The sequence below is a fragment of the Sinohyriopsis cumingii genome, chromosome 17 (assembly GCF_028554795.1).
Source record: "Sinohyriopsis cumingii isolate HCF-2022 chromosome 17, ASM2855479v2, whole genome shotgun sequence".
In the NCBI taxonomy this organism is placed as follows: Eukaryota; Metazoa; Mollusca; class Bivalvia; order Unionida; family Unionidae; genus Sinohyriopsis; species Sinohyriopsis cumingii.
The window spans coordinates 98,093,318-98,110,029 of record NC_142977.1 but is presented as its reverse complement, the minus strand read 5'-3'; the positions used below and the strand labels follow the sequence as shown (position 1 = coordinate 98,110,029).

General features: G+C 33.0%; 1 protein-coding gene across 2 annotated transcripts in view; it reads left to right on the top strand.

Annotated features, from left to right (window-relative positions):
* Positions 1–16,712, top strand: part of LOC149779512 (calcitonin gene-related peptide type 1 receptor-like) — a 62,960-nt gene that overhangs the window by 24,203 nt on the left and 22,045 nt on the right. For both annotated transcript variants that reach the window (XM_089940223.1, XM_089940222.1), the window contains exons 2-5: positions 4,361–4,458; positions 5,890–5,981; positions 8,624–8,774; positions 15,390–15,540. In XM_089940223.1, the coding sequence (XP_089796349.1) occupies positions 4,361–4,458; positions 5,890–5,981; positions 8,624–8,774; positions 15,390–15,540 (492 nt within the window). The remainder of the gene's footprint in view (positions 1–4,360; positions 4,459–5,889; positions 5,982–8,623; positions 8,775–15,389; positions 15,541–16,712) is intronic.

Genomic DNA, 16,712 nt, shown 5'->3' with positions numbered 1-16,712 from the left:
GACTTTAGCGTCATTTTCTCTTCTAGACACCGTTGAATGCAACCATATGTATGTTGGTAGGAAAATTGATAAGAGAAAAAAAAGGCAAATAAAGAAAAACAATTTTGTTGACACAGGCTCTCATTGATGATTGAGACTGATGTAATTTAAAATGTATTTACCTCAGACAAAATTTTGGCGTACCTTAAGGTACATAAGATACATACATAAAGCAATGATATTCGAGATACCCACTCAAACGAATTCGAAACTGCATTGCAGTTTGCACCGTTTGAAAATATTGCTTCTCAATGACTATAAAAAAAAATGTTTTCTTTCAAGAATACAGAAGGCTAAGGTCTTCAAATTTACTAACTTAATGAGTTACCATTTTCTCTTAATCTAAATGTTAAGACAAATCGCGAGAGAAAAAAATTACCTATCATATAAAAATGAATTCGGATTTTGGACGATATTCTATTGATTCGAACTAATCAAAAGTCTCAGAAATATTCAAACTATAGGGAAAAAAACTGAATCTTAAAATCATTACGATTTTCGCGAGGCACTGAAACATAGTTTCTATTTTTGATTTGATGGGATGATTGTCATCACTTACATCGTTAGCATCGTTAATTAAAGTCGAACAGTGACATTTAATTGGTAGAATGTGGAGTGATAAATAGTTTAAACATAGTTTTACATGATTCATTAGTCATCAACTGACAATGATACAATCGGAATACTTCTTTTCAAACAGAGTTTTTGGAAACGATCGCGTTTCGAGACAGTTGCCTACGAAACAGAAACAAAAATAATTATTGCAGCGGGTAAATATAACACAGGTGTTGTGACAAATGATGTTAATTAAACATGTACTAATCATTGCAAACTGAGACTTACTTTTTGAATAGCAATTAATTTTCTGCATTGCCATAACTACCTGTTCGATGTTCTCAGCACTTTGTGTGATTGTATGTGTATGTGTGTGATTTTAGAGTTTTAACATAGCTTTAAACATTTTCAGTCATATCCCTACGATGTCTCCAGTGCAGCAGTTTATAGTGATCTTTAGCACTTGGACATCATGCCGCAGACATGTGGCATCGTGTCCTACCCAGTCATATTATCCTGACACCGGGCCAACCAGTCTTAACTTTAACGTCTAAATCCTAAATGCGCCTAGCGAGGCAGCTGCTAGTACCATTCTCATAAGTGTTTGGTATGACTCAGCCGGGGTTCGAAAACGCGACCTCCCTCATCCGAGGCGAACGCATTAACCACTTAGGCCACCGAAGCGGTCTGAACACCTTGTCGCAATGGCCTCTTCTTTATAGAAACTACATGGACAAGATCTTAAAATATTTCATAAATGTCAGCTTGTGTGTGTGTGTGTGTGTGTGTGTGTGTGTGTGTGTGTGTGTACCGGCCGGAGACAGACAGACAGGGACAGAGAGCACAAATAACCTGAAATTATCATCGGATAGACCATATTGAAATTGAACAATATATGCCGCTCTAGGTTTTGAATTCTTTTCAAGTAATTATTACCAAGAAATTATAAAGAGGTAAAGTATAAAAGTGCAGTTTCTTTACTTGAAGAAGAGACGAGTGACTCAAAAATATACATAGGAAAGAAAGCTAAATATGTAAATATTGACTTACTAAGCATTTTGTAACCAAAACACATATTCCCGATTATGAAAATTTCTTTTTCTCAACGCATTATTATAGATAAGACAAAATTCGACCTGCCGTTTTAGGGATCATTAAAACCAGAGAATATGCATAAAATGTAGTCATTGAACGAACAGTCTTGTGATTTTTTATTGTCTATTAAAAAAAATCTTGTAATATTCCCACTCGTCGATCAAAAGACGTGCTTTGCATCCATGGTTGTAATGTGAATATTTTATTTTTGCGAATTTTTTTTTTTGTTGTTGAAAGAATTATAATATTTGTTACTTTGACAATAACTTTTTGCAAAATAAACTTGTTCTGGTTGTTACGAAAAGAAGTGAATGGAGTTTGGTTTCAAAGCATTCATTTGGTGGATAATGAATCTAATTACAAATGAAAAAGTTATGATCCATTTAAAGTCTACATTAAAATTTACAAGCAATTGACGCATATATTTCAATAATATCCGTATTGTATGGCCAAGATATTTCATCGAAATAGTTATAACTTTTGCATCCACAAGAACAAAATATGGTAATACTAGCAATTAAAACATGTGCAAATTCGAACAGTTAATTGAATACAATTTCTGAAAAAGGAGGCTAAATTTATACAAATTTTCAGACAGTGAATCTGCCTGTGACATAAATGTAATACGAAGTTTAAGACCTATTTCGCCCCCACTCCAAGTTATCACTACTAAAGAAATTATGAGAAGTGAAATTAAAAAAATTATGTTTCCACTTATTTAATTTGTTGTTTTGTCAGAGAAAATATATGTGGAGAGAGGTCATTCATCATCAGCATTAGCATCGTAATCTGCATCTGTATCTTCTTCTTCTTCTTCTTCTTCTTCTTCTTATTATTATTATTATTATTATTATTATTATTATTGTTATTACTATTAGTAACGGTAGTAGTAGTTGACGTTGGTGTAGTTGTTGTAATAGTAGTATTAGTAGTTCTTTGATAAAAAAAATGTCTTGTGTTGTACCGAAGAGAATGTTAAGAAATAGAAGATCCGCGTCAGTCCAAAAGAAGTATTGGCTCATCATTCGTATCACAGTCTTTGTTAACTGATTAAACTTTATGTGGCATCTTTATGACATGTAGTCCATATATTCTAGTAATTTCCATTGGAACTGTGTCATTTTCCATTAGAACTGTGTCATTTTCCATTAGAACTGTGTCATTTTTCTTTTGAACTGTGTCATTTTCCATTCATAGTAATTTTTGTTCGACTTTTCTTCTATTTATCATATACAGCTTGAAGACAGATACTTCAAAAAATCAACCAAATGAACTGATTATTATTTAACTAACTAACAAACTATATATATATATATATATATATATATATATATATATATATATATATATATATATATATATATATATATATATATATATATATATATATATATATATATATATATATATATTGTTACGAGTCCATGCTCTGGAAATAAGTAACAGAGAAGAGTGAAAGACAACTAGTTTTGTAAAATTTAACAAATAATTTATTTCCACAGAATACGAAGTGAAAAAAAGAAAACAGAAGTTACAGTATTGCGAATTAAATCCCAAAATAATCCAAGAATTACAGACACAGGTCTCAGTAATTTAAAGTACTGAATAAAATTCAGTAAAAGTCCAGAATAAATTTTAAAAAAACTGACGTGTCTGTTATTGTGTATTGATGTGCCAACAGTCTTTTGTTTAATCAGATAAATACAATTCCAGGTTTGAATGCACTATAAATTCCAGATAATGTCTCCACTATTATCACTATTACGATTTTAAGTTTTCGCAGTAAATGTCGTCATTTAAATGAGTTCAGCATAAACAGAAATCGTATGGCTCGGTAGTCGTTTGGTGCCAGGGAGTGATTATTTTAAGAGTTGCATATACAAAAAGTAAAATAACAATATATTGTAATAAAGTCACTTTGCAAACATTAACCTGTACACGGTCAATCCCCATCGGTGTCTTCAAACCTGGGAAGCGGAAGCTTTACCTTGTACCTCCCCACACATTATCCTCTTCCCAAGAAAAGATCGGGGAGGGAGGGTAGTGATGCTTGTTTGTTTTTTAACGCAATTTTAGCACATTATTGGTTGTATCATGCCGATGAAATGGAGTCCATGACAAGTTGAAACATGTATTGTTTATGAGAATTGTTAATAATACCTTCATATTAACATGTTGTACTGTTTATGACAGATGTCAATATTATCGTCATATTAACTGTTTCATAGTATTGATACTGATATTGATAAAATGATTATATATAGTTACCAAACTTTGGTGTTATGTAATTACTAAAGTTTTATGTAAAACATTATTTATTGTAGTTTTACATAATCACGCATATGTACCTTCCAAATCCTATTAAATGAGAACACACGTTTTCATTTTACTAAATAGGTATTCAGGTATGATATCCCTAAACCGGACAATGCTGTGACAAAACCATATAAATCGTTTTATCTAGGTAGACAGTACAGCGATGTCTTATTAATTTCTGAATGCCTTGGAACCGAAATATGTGGCCAGTCTGACACCTAAGCTAGTTTACAGAGATATTAAAAAGTTGCAAATTTCATAAAGAGTCATATTAAAATGTCAAACAATGTTGTTTATAGCTGAAGGCAATTTTTATCAGCCTACCTCGCTATTTGATTCCACATGTTTTGTGCAGGATATGCATACAAGGAATGTACCGAGAACAGTACATGGGCCCGCAATCCTGAGAGTGGCAGAGAATGGACAGACTACAGACAATGTGTGGATATACAGGTACAGTTATCCTTCCCATCACCACTAGTATGTTACTTTACAAGACTACGTGAGTTATTTACTGTACGAGACTACACAAGTTATTTACTGTACGAGACTACACAAGTTATTTATTTCATGTCGGTGGAAATAATAAGACTGACATGCCTTAGAGATACGTCTAGGCCGTTTGGCTGAGATGTATCCTTACTCCATATTCAACGAGTTCCTTCCCTCAGCAAGGCTCTGAACGAAACACAAATGCGGTGTTCTATCTATTACAGACCCTATCTATAACACATTCCACATATTTCGAGCTATGCAACGTGAATGAAGCGCAAAACAAAGTGGGATTCATAAAAATGCGATTTGATATTTCATGAACATTGACGCGCGGATGTCGATGGCAAAACCTCAGATAGATTCATCTCTGTGTTTGATACGGATATACGAACTGAATATCTTTATCGAACGCAAGATCAGTTCTGTAATTGAAATGTACCTGCATCCTATTTCATATATAACAAAGAATGGGGAAGGCAACAAGATATACACACCTCATTTCTCGAAACACTTGGCCTCGCTATAAAATTAAAACCAAACAATGAGTGCCCATCGGTCGTTTAAATTTAGTGCAATCTCTGTTTCAGCTGAAGGCTAATACAGTTGTTAACTTCATTTGTTTCAACCAAACATGTTATCTACAATTTTAAAATATAATCTTTTATTCTTCAATGTTTTTGGTTTTCGCTTCCACAAAATACACTTTTGCACAGAACTAAAGACAACATTCATGTTCTAGAAATGTTTTCATCAACGCAGGCTTAAGGAGAATAGCTTTTAAGAGAGCACTGACCTCACGTAATAACTGGCTTGCAAGGAGGCGCTTATGAACCATCTATAAAAAAGGCAACATGAACCTTGGGCAAATAGCTTGGAGTAATAGGAGCTAATGAAGGTTTCTACAAACACATGGCATGGGGCTACCTGTGTTTTGTTGCAATGAACGTTAGGCATATTACTGCGAAAACACATGTAAATATTTTTTTTCTCTGCTTTCGAAATATTCAGTATGTTCAATCTATGAAAATTATTCACGAAAGAAACAAATTGTAAATAAATAAATTGGTAAATAAAAGTTCATCGTTCTTGATACACGCACATATGTAATAACCTCTGTTTTGGATAAGAACATTTAATTTTTTTCAACATTTCATTTTAAGCAATTCGAAAATTTAGCCTCACAAAAAGATGTCGTATTCTTACCTTCACATCAATAAGTCATATTCTTTTCATTATCAAGTTCATCAAGACTCTCTTGTCTTGAAGATTCGAAAAGTAAAGAAAGGTTAACCAATTTAATATCCGTAGTTGATGGTCATAGTTCCACGTCACAAATACGGAAATTCATAAAAGAAAATGTATGAAATGATGGCTTTGTTTTCTCTGCAGGGATACCAGGGAGTGGTTTACGTTAGCACCACCTGCAGTACACTAAGTCTCCTGCTCTTGATTCCAGCGTGTGTCATTTTTCTTTGGTTCAGGTAAATGGATTTTTCTTCAAGATCTAAAGCAGATAATATGTACGTTCATCCAGAAATCTCTGGATTCATTCAACATGACATTCCATCTGTCTAATACTTTCTTCTTCAGCCACATTTGTAAAACATCACTCTCAAGCCCGACATAAATGTTTTTTTGGTTTTTTTTTTTACATCACACTTTATTCGTCTCTACCCAGCTGTGATGTATTCGGAACATTTATAAAAAAGAACATTAAAATAAAACGAGACTTTTTCCTCATAGCTTCCACTGAACTGTATTCTAGTTATAGCGATGTACATCGTCAGGGACGGATTAAGACCTTCATAGGGCCCCGGGGCACTTCAGCTTGAGGGGTGGGGGATATATATATATATATATATATATATATATATATATATATATATATATATATATATATATATATATATATATTCTAAAATGTGCTCTTAAACAGTCCTTTATATGTGTATAATTATGATAGCTATATTAGGCTAAGTATTAGATGATTTAAATCTATATATGGTTTATTTAAAGACATGTAGATTTTTCAATCAAGGGTCCTCCATGACTTGGGGGGACCTGGTGTACGTGCATCCCTGAGCCCCCACGTTAATCCGGCACTCAAGACTTTAAGAAAATAGTTTATTGGCAGCTTGCAACCAATGTGCATCATGAACTAAGTTTAAATCATTTATTAGTTATTCTTTGTCATAGTTAAGAGACAATAGTGTACCTATAAATTGGTATAATCAGTAATCTATAAGGCACAACTGTGTTCCTATAATTAGGTATAATCAATTATCTATAAGGCACAATACTGTGCCTATAATTTGCTATGATCAGTAATCTATATAGCACAACAGTGTGCCTATAATTGGGTAAAATCAGTAATCCTTATGGAACAATAGATTGTCTCTCATTTGGTATAATCAGTAATCCTTGTGACACAATAGTGTGCCTATAATTTGGTATAATCAGAAACCTTTATGACTCAACAGTTTGACTATAATTTGGTATAATCAGTCATCTTTATGATAAACAGTGTGCCTATAATTTAGTATAATCAGTAACCTTTACGATAAAACAATATGTCTATAATTTGGTATAATAAGTAATCTTTAGGACACAACAGTGTGCCATCATTTAGTGTAATCAGTAACCTTTAAAGCACAACAGCGCGCATATCATTTGTAATAATCAGTAATCTGTGGGACACAACAGTGCGCCTATAATTTGGTGTAATCAGCAATCCTTATGACACAAGAGTGTGTCTATAGTTAGGGATAATCAGTAATCTTTATGACATGACAGTGTGTCTATTGGGTATAATCAGTAATTAGTATGACAAACAGTTTGCTTACCGCTTGGTATAATCAGAAAACTATAAAAGTTCTAGTTGAAGATTTTTACAGTCAAATAGCTCAAACTTGGCCATTTTGCAAAAATAAAGTGGGGTTAACTGAAAGAAATGACTAAGATAGGAAAGTATACGATAGCCGTTATCTGGTGAAAATATTATCAATCCTCTCTTTCTAAAACAATATATACAAGTACCAAATTATATTATGAAGTAGTAAAAGGAAAGATATTTGAGGGCATTATATATATATATATATATATATATATATATATATATATATATATATATATATATATATATATATATATAGAGAGAGAGAGAGAGAGAGAGAGAGAGAGAGAGAGAGAGAGAGAGAGAGAGAGAGAGAGAGAGAGAGAAACAATATGCTTCTGTGCGAATCACGCCATCAGACTCGAAAAATGGTTTTACTTTCTGGCAAGATGTTAAACCGAAAAGGTGAATGGTCTGCAACATTTTTCCGTTAATACTGCCGTGCTGTTGACTACACCATCCACTTCTGTAAAGCTTCATCAACTTAGCATTTACCAAATCCATGAATAAACATGCCACTCTTTCCAAAGCGAAACCTGCATTCACTTTAAAATCGATCTTCTTTTGGCTGATGTCTGAAATAACGAGAACGGTCTTTGCAACGTAATATTGATTCCTTAGGGTTTGTTCATGTAATAATATACAGTGAAATAAAGACTGAGTGTGTTGAATAAGGGGTTCTGGCTATTCACTGAATGTATAAACTTGTACAACCAAACAAATTTCAGTTTTAATCTACAGAAGAAGAAAAAAAAAATAGAGCATTATTTGTTGACTTTTTCCTGCCGATCTGGTTTTCGAAACTGAAGAGTGGTTCATTGATAACCTAGCCTTTCACAGTTTTGTAAATACGGAGATGGCAGGATAAATGAAATCGTAATTTCATCTGTCTTCGCTCACAAGTAAGGCATTCAAGATTTGCACTTAAAAAATTTTATTTTTGGTATAATTGACTTAGAAGATCAAAAATTCCCCTCCCCGCTAAAACAAAGAACGTTTGCTAGGTAGACAAAATATTTAAAGACTCAAAAGTCGCAACACATACACTAACATGGTTTAGAATGCAGTAGTGTATTTATTCTGTATGACGTACTGATATGCTACTATAAATACCTTCGACACGTTTTATTTATCATCCATCCCAAGTGTATACTGTTTGAACAAGCTTCGGTATCGATATAAAATGATCCTTAACTACTGTCCATACTTGCTGAATATTTTATTTTTCAGACAACTGAGAACTCAACACAGAATCAAGTTACATATTTCTTTGTTTGCTTCCTTTATTTTGACCGCAATATTGACCTTGGTCTGGGACATCCGGGTATACGGGGATAGACTGTGCAAGCCCGTCCAGGAGGCTTTTATGACGCAGTCTGAGGTAATAATGTCATTTCAACCTGGTTTGAAACGTATTGTGTTATATTAGGGAAATCTATATATATACACCTACTTTTCTAAAGTACCACATTATTCTTGTATAATATATGTATGTGCTGTTTGTTTGCTTTCAGTTTGATTCTTTCCATTTTAAACAGTTTCATCATCAATCGATTCCTTAAACTACATGTACTTATTAGATCCAAACAATAGGAATTTCACATTTGTTTTATTACAATCCAATCAAAGGGAATCTCTAGAGTGGTCATCTTGGCTTTATTGCAATCCAATCAATGGAAATCTCTAGAGTGGACATCTTGGCTTTATTGCAGTTGAATACACCTTTGTAAGTATTGCAATTATATTTAAAAATTCAAGGAAAATTCTGAAAACGATAGAAGAAAAAGAAGAAGAAGAAGATTAATAATCAGACGATCAGCAACAATTTAGCCAGAGAATTCGTTTTCCTGACATGTAAACCTCTTCGTTGTTCTTCTGTTACAAATCTTCATTTATTCATATTTCTTGTGGGGTCCTCTCTTTCCAATATTCGTTATATATATTAGTTTTAGTCAGTGATGAATAAATGTATGCTATAACAATTTCTTGTTGTATTGCTTTTGTTTACTTATTCTGTTTCTTTCAGGAAAATGTATCTATTTGATGCTTAAAGTATAATTTTATTCTACGTTGAACATGCCTTCTGATAATCATTTCTTTCAGTATTTGCTAAATGCAGTTTTTGTTATTTTAAATTTCAGTATTAATCAACTGATCGACCAGCTCACTAAGTTTATTTGTTTTTGTCTATTTGTTCACTCAAACATATTTTTTCACTGCTTGCCATATTGTTAACCTATGGTAATATTTGCTGAAGTGTATTTTAAAAGGCAAATTCTTAATCAACAATAATACTTTGATTTAAAGCAGAGTAGTAAAACTACAGCCCGCTGGCTAATTGTGTGAGGTGGGTCATTTTTTGTGGCCCGCGCTCATAAAAAGAGGCCGGTGCTCTGTCTGTCTGTCTGTCTGTCTGTCTATCTATCTATCTATCTATCTATCTATCTATCTATATATATATATATATATATATATATATATATATATATATATATATATATATATATATATATATATATATATATATATATATATATATATATATATATATATATATATATATATATATATGTTCCACGAAATTGAACTTGACATGTTTGGTCCAAGTTGTTGATGTTGTTGGACTATTGGACTAACCCAATTTAAATGATGGTGAATGACAACACAAAGCCTTATCATAACACACTGTACTGTGTCATATCATAACACAATGATTTTTTTTGTTGTATAAATTTCAGACTAGAAAGTTTTATTTGTATTCCAATTATCTCCGGAAATTATTGAGGTATTTATTCACTTCCTTTAACAACAAAAAAAAGCCTTTATGACAAACGGCGATGATGAATAAAGACTTGTATTGTTGTGCCCAGATAAGTAGGACTTGTGGACTGAGGAACAGAACATGGAAGGGGTCTAATAGTCATCTGTACCGAACGAAAGAAACAACACTAGCGTGAGACTGCTTTGTGGTAGAGGTTTTCTCTTTTTCAAAGGTCCCGAATACAACAGTTCTTCCTCTTTTTCAAAGGTCCTGAATACAACAGTTCTTGTCAACCACATGATTCTAAGATGCACCAAAAGCACAAATACTGTCCCTGCAATCAGTTATTGATCATTCATTCACGAAACACTAATCTCACACTTGCATGGTTTTCTTGCTTCACATTCGTATGACTTATCAGTGCGCATTTCTAAGTTGTAGACTGGTATTTTACGCCAAGTACAACATAACATCAACCAAGCGCCTAATTTACATAATTATTCCTATGTAAATTAATCAAACCTGTACACGTTAGAAAATCCCGAAAACTCTTTGTTAGGAAATTGATTAAGGGTCGTTTTATGAAATTAATCAATGGGACCAAGAAGTCTTTAGAGTTTTGTATATAATGACGTCAGTTCCTAGTGTTTTGCTAATTAATCAGTTTGAGAAATATCTTTGCTATACCGAATCCTCATACTCAAACAAACAATCACCAAACTCTGACAAAGTTATAAACGGAGACGTTAGTATAAATCGCACGTAACCATGGTTTGTTACAGTGATGATATTGACAAGAGACTTGATTCAGTCTCATTAGTCTTGATTCAGTCTCGTTAGTTTTGAGTCAGTCTCGTTCGTTTGGAGTGAGTCTCGTTAGTCTTGAGTCAGTCTCGTTAGTTTTGAGTCAGTCTCGTTAGTCATGATTCAGTCTCGTTAGTCTAGAGTCAGTGTCGCTAGTCTTGCTTCAGTCTCGTTAGTCTTGAGTCAGTCTCGTTAGTCTTGATTCAGTCTCGTTAGTCTTGATTGAGTCACTTTATCGTGTGAGTCAGAGGCTACTCTCACATGGTGTTCGAATAAAGAAGCTTGTCGGTATCAATTGTATTTACAATTAATAGAATTAATAAGTTAGGAACCATCAAACAGTATAAAATATACTAAGTGCAATAAAACTATTAAATTACCAGTGGACTAAAAGAATGTTTCTACATTGGCGCTTTTAAGCAAAAAGAAGTGTATGTGTTTCACCGTTATCAGGTAAACATTTCCAGATGAAGCAAACGTTCTCCAAAATTTTTCTTTTAAATTGTTCAGTTAATCGAGGTTGGATTGCACTTAGCAGCCAAGAGATGACTTGATATTGACAATGTCTATAAGGAGAACAGAAAATTACAATTAAGCGATTGGAATAAAGCAAAACCAATCGATTACATTTGTTAAAAATGGTTTGTTGAATAGAATCAGAGAAAGAAAGTAAATGTTCGTGACTGAACACAAAATTTCATATTGAATTTGGAAAAAGCCCAGATATTTTGGGCCGATTTGATACAAATGGTGAGATCTCTTGGCCATGCTTATATAATTCAATAATTAAAGCTAAATCTTTACTCAGAATTCGAAATCAATTATATATATCCAAATGATATGTAAAGTTTGCTGAAGATGTTATACATCATACAAAAAGTATTGAAATATCAGTTTGGTTCTCAACTGCAGTTCATATTAATTTGGTCTCAGTTGAAATGCATATTAATTGGTTCTCGATTGAAGCTCATATTCTTTCTCGATTGAAGTGCGTGGTAATTGTTTCTCGCTTGAAAGTCATATTAATCGGTTCTTGATTGAAGCACATTTTAATTGTTTCTTGATTGAGGTTCTTATTAATCGTTCTTATTAATCGTTTCTCGATCGAAGAACGTATTAATTGTTTCTCGATTAAAATATTAATTTTTTCTCGACTGAAGTACATACTAACTGTAGCTCTTAACAAATTGGTATTTTTTTTTGCTGACATATTCTGGTTACTCTTTTTAGCATATTAACGAGAACCATTTCAGAAATAATTTTTGTAAAACTTCAAAACTTCTTCTATAAAATTATTTTAAACAAATGCATTGAAACGCAAATGTTTTAAAATATTTTTAAAACATTCACTATTGCGTGGGTCAAACAATGGCCCTTATAGTACATCCCACTGAGAAGAACGATCGGAAAAGCTTGTTTTCCGGAATATGTTTACCTTGTTCCTGGTTAAAGATAATATACACCTGACGGGAAGAAACAAACACAAGAAAAAACCACACAAAAAACCACAAAAAAAACAAAACAAAACAAAACAAAACTAAATAAAACAAAAACAAACAAAAACAACAAAAATCAAAAATTAAAAAGTAGCACAAAACAGGTTTTATAGTACTGACTGTTATTTTAAACCGATAAGTGTCTCTACGAAAGTGTAAATGACACTGAGACATTTGTCATGATTGGGAATGTTATAATATTTATATGCGAATAAATTTAGATATTTGCCGTGTGTGCCGGCGTTGGCCGGAGCGCATGGGAAGCGTTAGAACACGATGCATTATAGACTCTCCAGAAACATTTCCACACAGCATGCGTGCTCGTTATTCTTACATTCTCAGTTACTAAGTGCATGACATGTATACCAAATATCAACACAAACTTTGGCCAAGATACACGTGCCATTCCAATATCTGAGTGCAGTTGACGTCACAAACTTACACTCATCAAGCTACTGGTTCCGCCTGATTATGCACCAATACATTTTAAAAATCAGTTTTAAAATTCATAGTTCCTGTGTATGTCTTGCTCAGGAGTACGACAGTTGCATGAAACGATTTTCGCTAACATAGCATTTTACGAAATTTGCAATCATGTTTTATTTAGTTAAAATCTTATTCTCAAAAATGCCAACAGCTTTATAAAATAAAGTCCACGAAATTCTGAAAATCTTTAATATTTTGTGTAAGAAGAAACCTATCTCGGAAATGATTTACAGTATTTTCAGAATATTGATACTACACGAGACTGATTTAATGTGCGCGTCTTATGTGTAAATGTAAAAAAATCAAATGGAGAAAATATTTTAATTTGACTTCTACCGAATTTCTCAGTTCAGTATAAATTAGGCATTGCCCGCGATTAGATTGACCTAAGAATACTACGATATTTTGTCACAACAATTCATGTGCAAGGTGAGCAAAGACGAAATAAATGGACTCATAATTAATTGCGAAAATGGTCATGTTGATTAAATACGCATGTTAGACTATGTAATTGACAAGACAGACTATTACCACTTGCAATCTTCGGTATAGCTTTGCACTGGAAACATACTTGAAAGCAATTTTTATGTTTTTAAATGAAATACATATTCGAATACAAAAAATCTCTAGATGAGTACGATCACGGGGACAACATTATCTGGATCTTTATAAACATGTATATCCTGTATGATGGAACTCCCATAGATGCTCTGTAGGTTATTCTAACGAAAGGGTCCTGTATGGACAGGTGTTCTTTTACGGCAGGCATGTATATATTTCAATACTACTCCAAACATACTGAGACAGAATAAGTCAAATAGCAAAGATATGCATACAACTGTTGGGGGTGGGGGCACATGGCAAGTCTAAATAAAAACATAGAAAGTGAGGGATTGGGGGCGGGAGAATATATGATCAGTCTGAATTAAACAATTGCAAAAAAATTAAAGAAATTTAAGCATATAACTATTTTAATAGTAAGAGAGACTTTTTCACCTAAAACAATAAAAAAGTACACAATTATTAAATTACCAATGTGTGATGGATATAAGCATGGAACAGATATGAAGTACCTTTGGAAACAATGAGATATTGAAACTAAACTAAACAATGCACATTTATAGCAACTGGAAAAAATATTTCTTATCGAAGTGCGATTTGCAATGTGCAGAATTTCTTTAAAGAAGAATTTCTTTAAAATGATAGGCTGCCTTTACACTAGCGCAGATTTCAACTTCACCGATGTATCTAATACAATATTTTTGTTATTTTGCTAGCATTAAACATTAACTTTGAAGTACGGATATGCATATGAAAGCAGAGTTATCAAATTTAAACATGTATACGAGATTTGTAGATATCTGAAAATAGCAACAAGACCTCGGTGTGAAACTAATGACTTCTTCATTAAGGACAGATCCGTTTGAAACATAGGTAATCATCACTGCTCTATTGAAGCTATAAATTAAATACAGAACCTCATTAAAGGTCGTTCGATAATATCACATCCTTATTATCAATAAAGCATTTCCTTCGGGGCTTAGAATTTAATTGAATTTGTTAATCAGATCAATATTCATTTTCAATTTTGGTCTGCTGGATCAGACTGTCCCACTTGATTATTTGATAATGATTGCTACACTAGAGCAGAACTGAACAAGAAACAGTTCAACCGGAAGACCATTGTGAAATAAATAAGCACGAGTGTCAGTCAACAATATTACGTTTCAATGAGTCGGATTCAGATGGTTGTTTCTTTAATGGTGTGGTGAATCAGATACATTAGTTTTTATAATGCAATACAAATCGGATGATTTAGAAGATACGTTGTATTTTCGCGGAGTTAAAAATATTGCAATGTTTTCCCATACGCTTTAAGTTATCCCACAAACCTCAACCAACAACCCACATCTCGCATTCTTTTATTTGATGAGGGTGTTAATGAAATCAGTGCGATTCTAGCAGAAGAGATACAAAATCAGCAGTTTACAGTCCGATATTTTATTTGGAAAAAGCTTTCTGAGTAGTTCAGTTTTAAAGCATTCAAAGCTGAAACTAAATAACCCGAAGACAGATTTGTCTAAAAAGTTTAGGGTGTCGACGTTTATCATTGGCACCGCCATGTAAAAAGCCACCAAGGTTGATACTTTAACGTAGTGTTCCTACCTTGGTAAAGTTTATATAAATCGTTCAGTTCAAATATTCTTTTTGAGTTCAAAACTACTCGTTATGCTTTTAATTTTCAAGACTTGATTTTGTTTTGCGCAGATCGCTAAATATCAAACTGTTTAAAATCTCAACTGTCCTGGCAAAATATAACTTACAAGATCATTGTGTTTCTAATAGGGAATATCATAAAAGTGTTCAAACGTTTCTTTTTGTCATTCTTCTTCTTCTAGATCTTCTTCTTCTTCTTCTTAGCATTGTGCTTTATCATCATTATTTACAGGGGACTTGCAAAGCCATCTACTTCTTATGGCGATACGCCCGCTGTACGAACTATTTCTGGATGTTCTGTGAGGGACTGTATCTACATCAGCTTATTGTTCACGCTTTCCAGTCGCCAAAACGCATGGTTCTTTACTACGTGCTTGGGTGGGGTAAGTTGGATTGTTTACCATCTAATGAGAGACAGACAGACAGACAGACAAAGACAGAGACAGAGAGAGAGAATCTCTCAATGTATTCTATCCGGCAACATTTTTATTTACATTTTTAATGGTCATATTCATCCTCATCCTCACCGTCGTCGTCATCTGTATTTCCTTCCTTTGAAGATTGCATCGCATTATAATTAAATATAATAAATCACTTGGTAATAACAAGAAAAACATACATTAGGCCAAAATGAAAATAAACAAACACAAAAAACAACCCAAAGAACAAACACTAATATATACAAATAATGAAATGTGTAGACAAAGACAAGTGAAAAGCACAAGACGAAAATTATAGAGTATAATTTACTCATTAATCAAATTGATAAAAAATATGTTTGCAATGATAGAGAGAATATCGCACGAAAACATATCCTTAGTAAATATCGTTGAAAATGAATCTCAACAACCACAAGCCTAACTTACTTTATGATGAATTGATAATGTTTGTATGAATACGAAAACCAAACCTAGATGTTGACAATGAAGAGGCAGTAATACGAAATTGGATATTGAGTTAAACTTTGTTTGGCAAGACTATTTGTCACGACATATTCTAACTTGATTGCATCTCAGAATGTCATATTAAAAATTGGCAGCAGATCGATCATACAGGAATGATAAAAGCTATTAATTCTCAAAAGCCAAACAATGTTATGCAAATTTGTATAGAAAAGCAATGAATTCTCAAAAAGCCATAGACTCTTATGCAATTTTTTAGAATCTGGGAAATAGTCACTCTTGACTTTAAAAAATTCCGACCATTCAGTGCAAATACAAAACTATGAGTTCAACAATATACTTAATACAGTCACCGTCATCTGTTTTGAGGGTACAGTGATATATTCATTAATGCCCTGCAGTATTGCATTCATTATGGCTCGTGTTACATTCACTAGAAAGCCCCACAAATGAAGGAACGTTCATTTGCGTAATAAAATGATGTATGCAGCTCCAACGCGGTGCAACGTAAGCGTTGAAGAACAAAGCATATTTAAATTACATGTACATCATACACTATGCAATTACATATGCAATGCAGAGTTAAAAGGTCATGATTCATTAAATTTGGATGCATTCGGTTGGATTCCTCACTGACGGAGATACTATCGTTA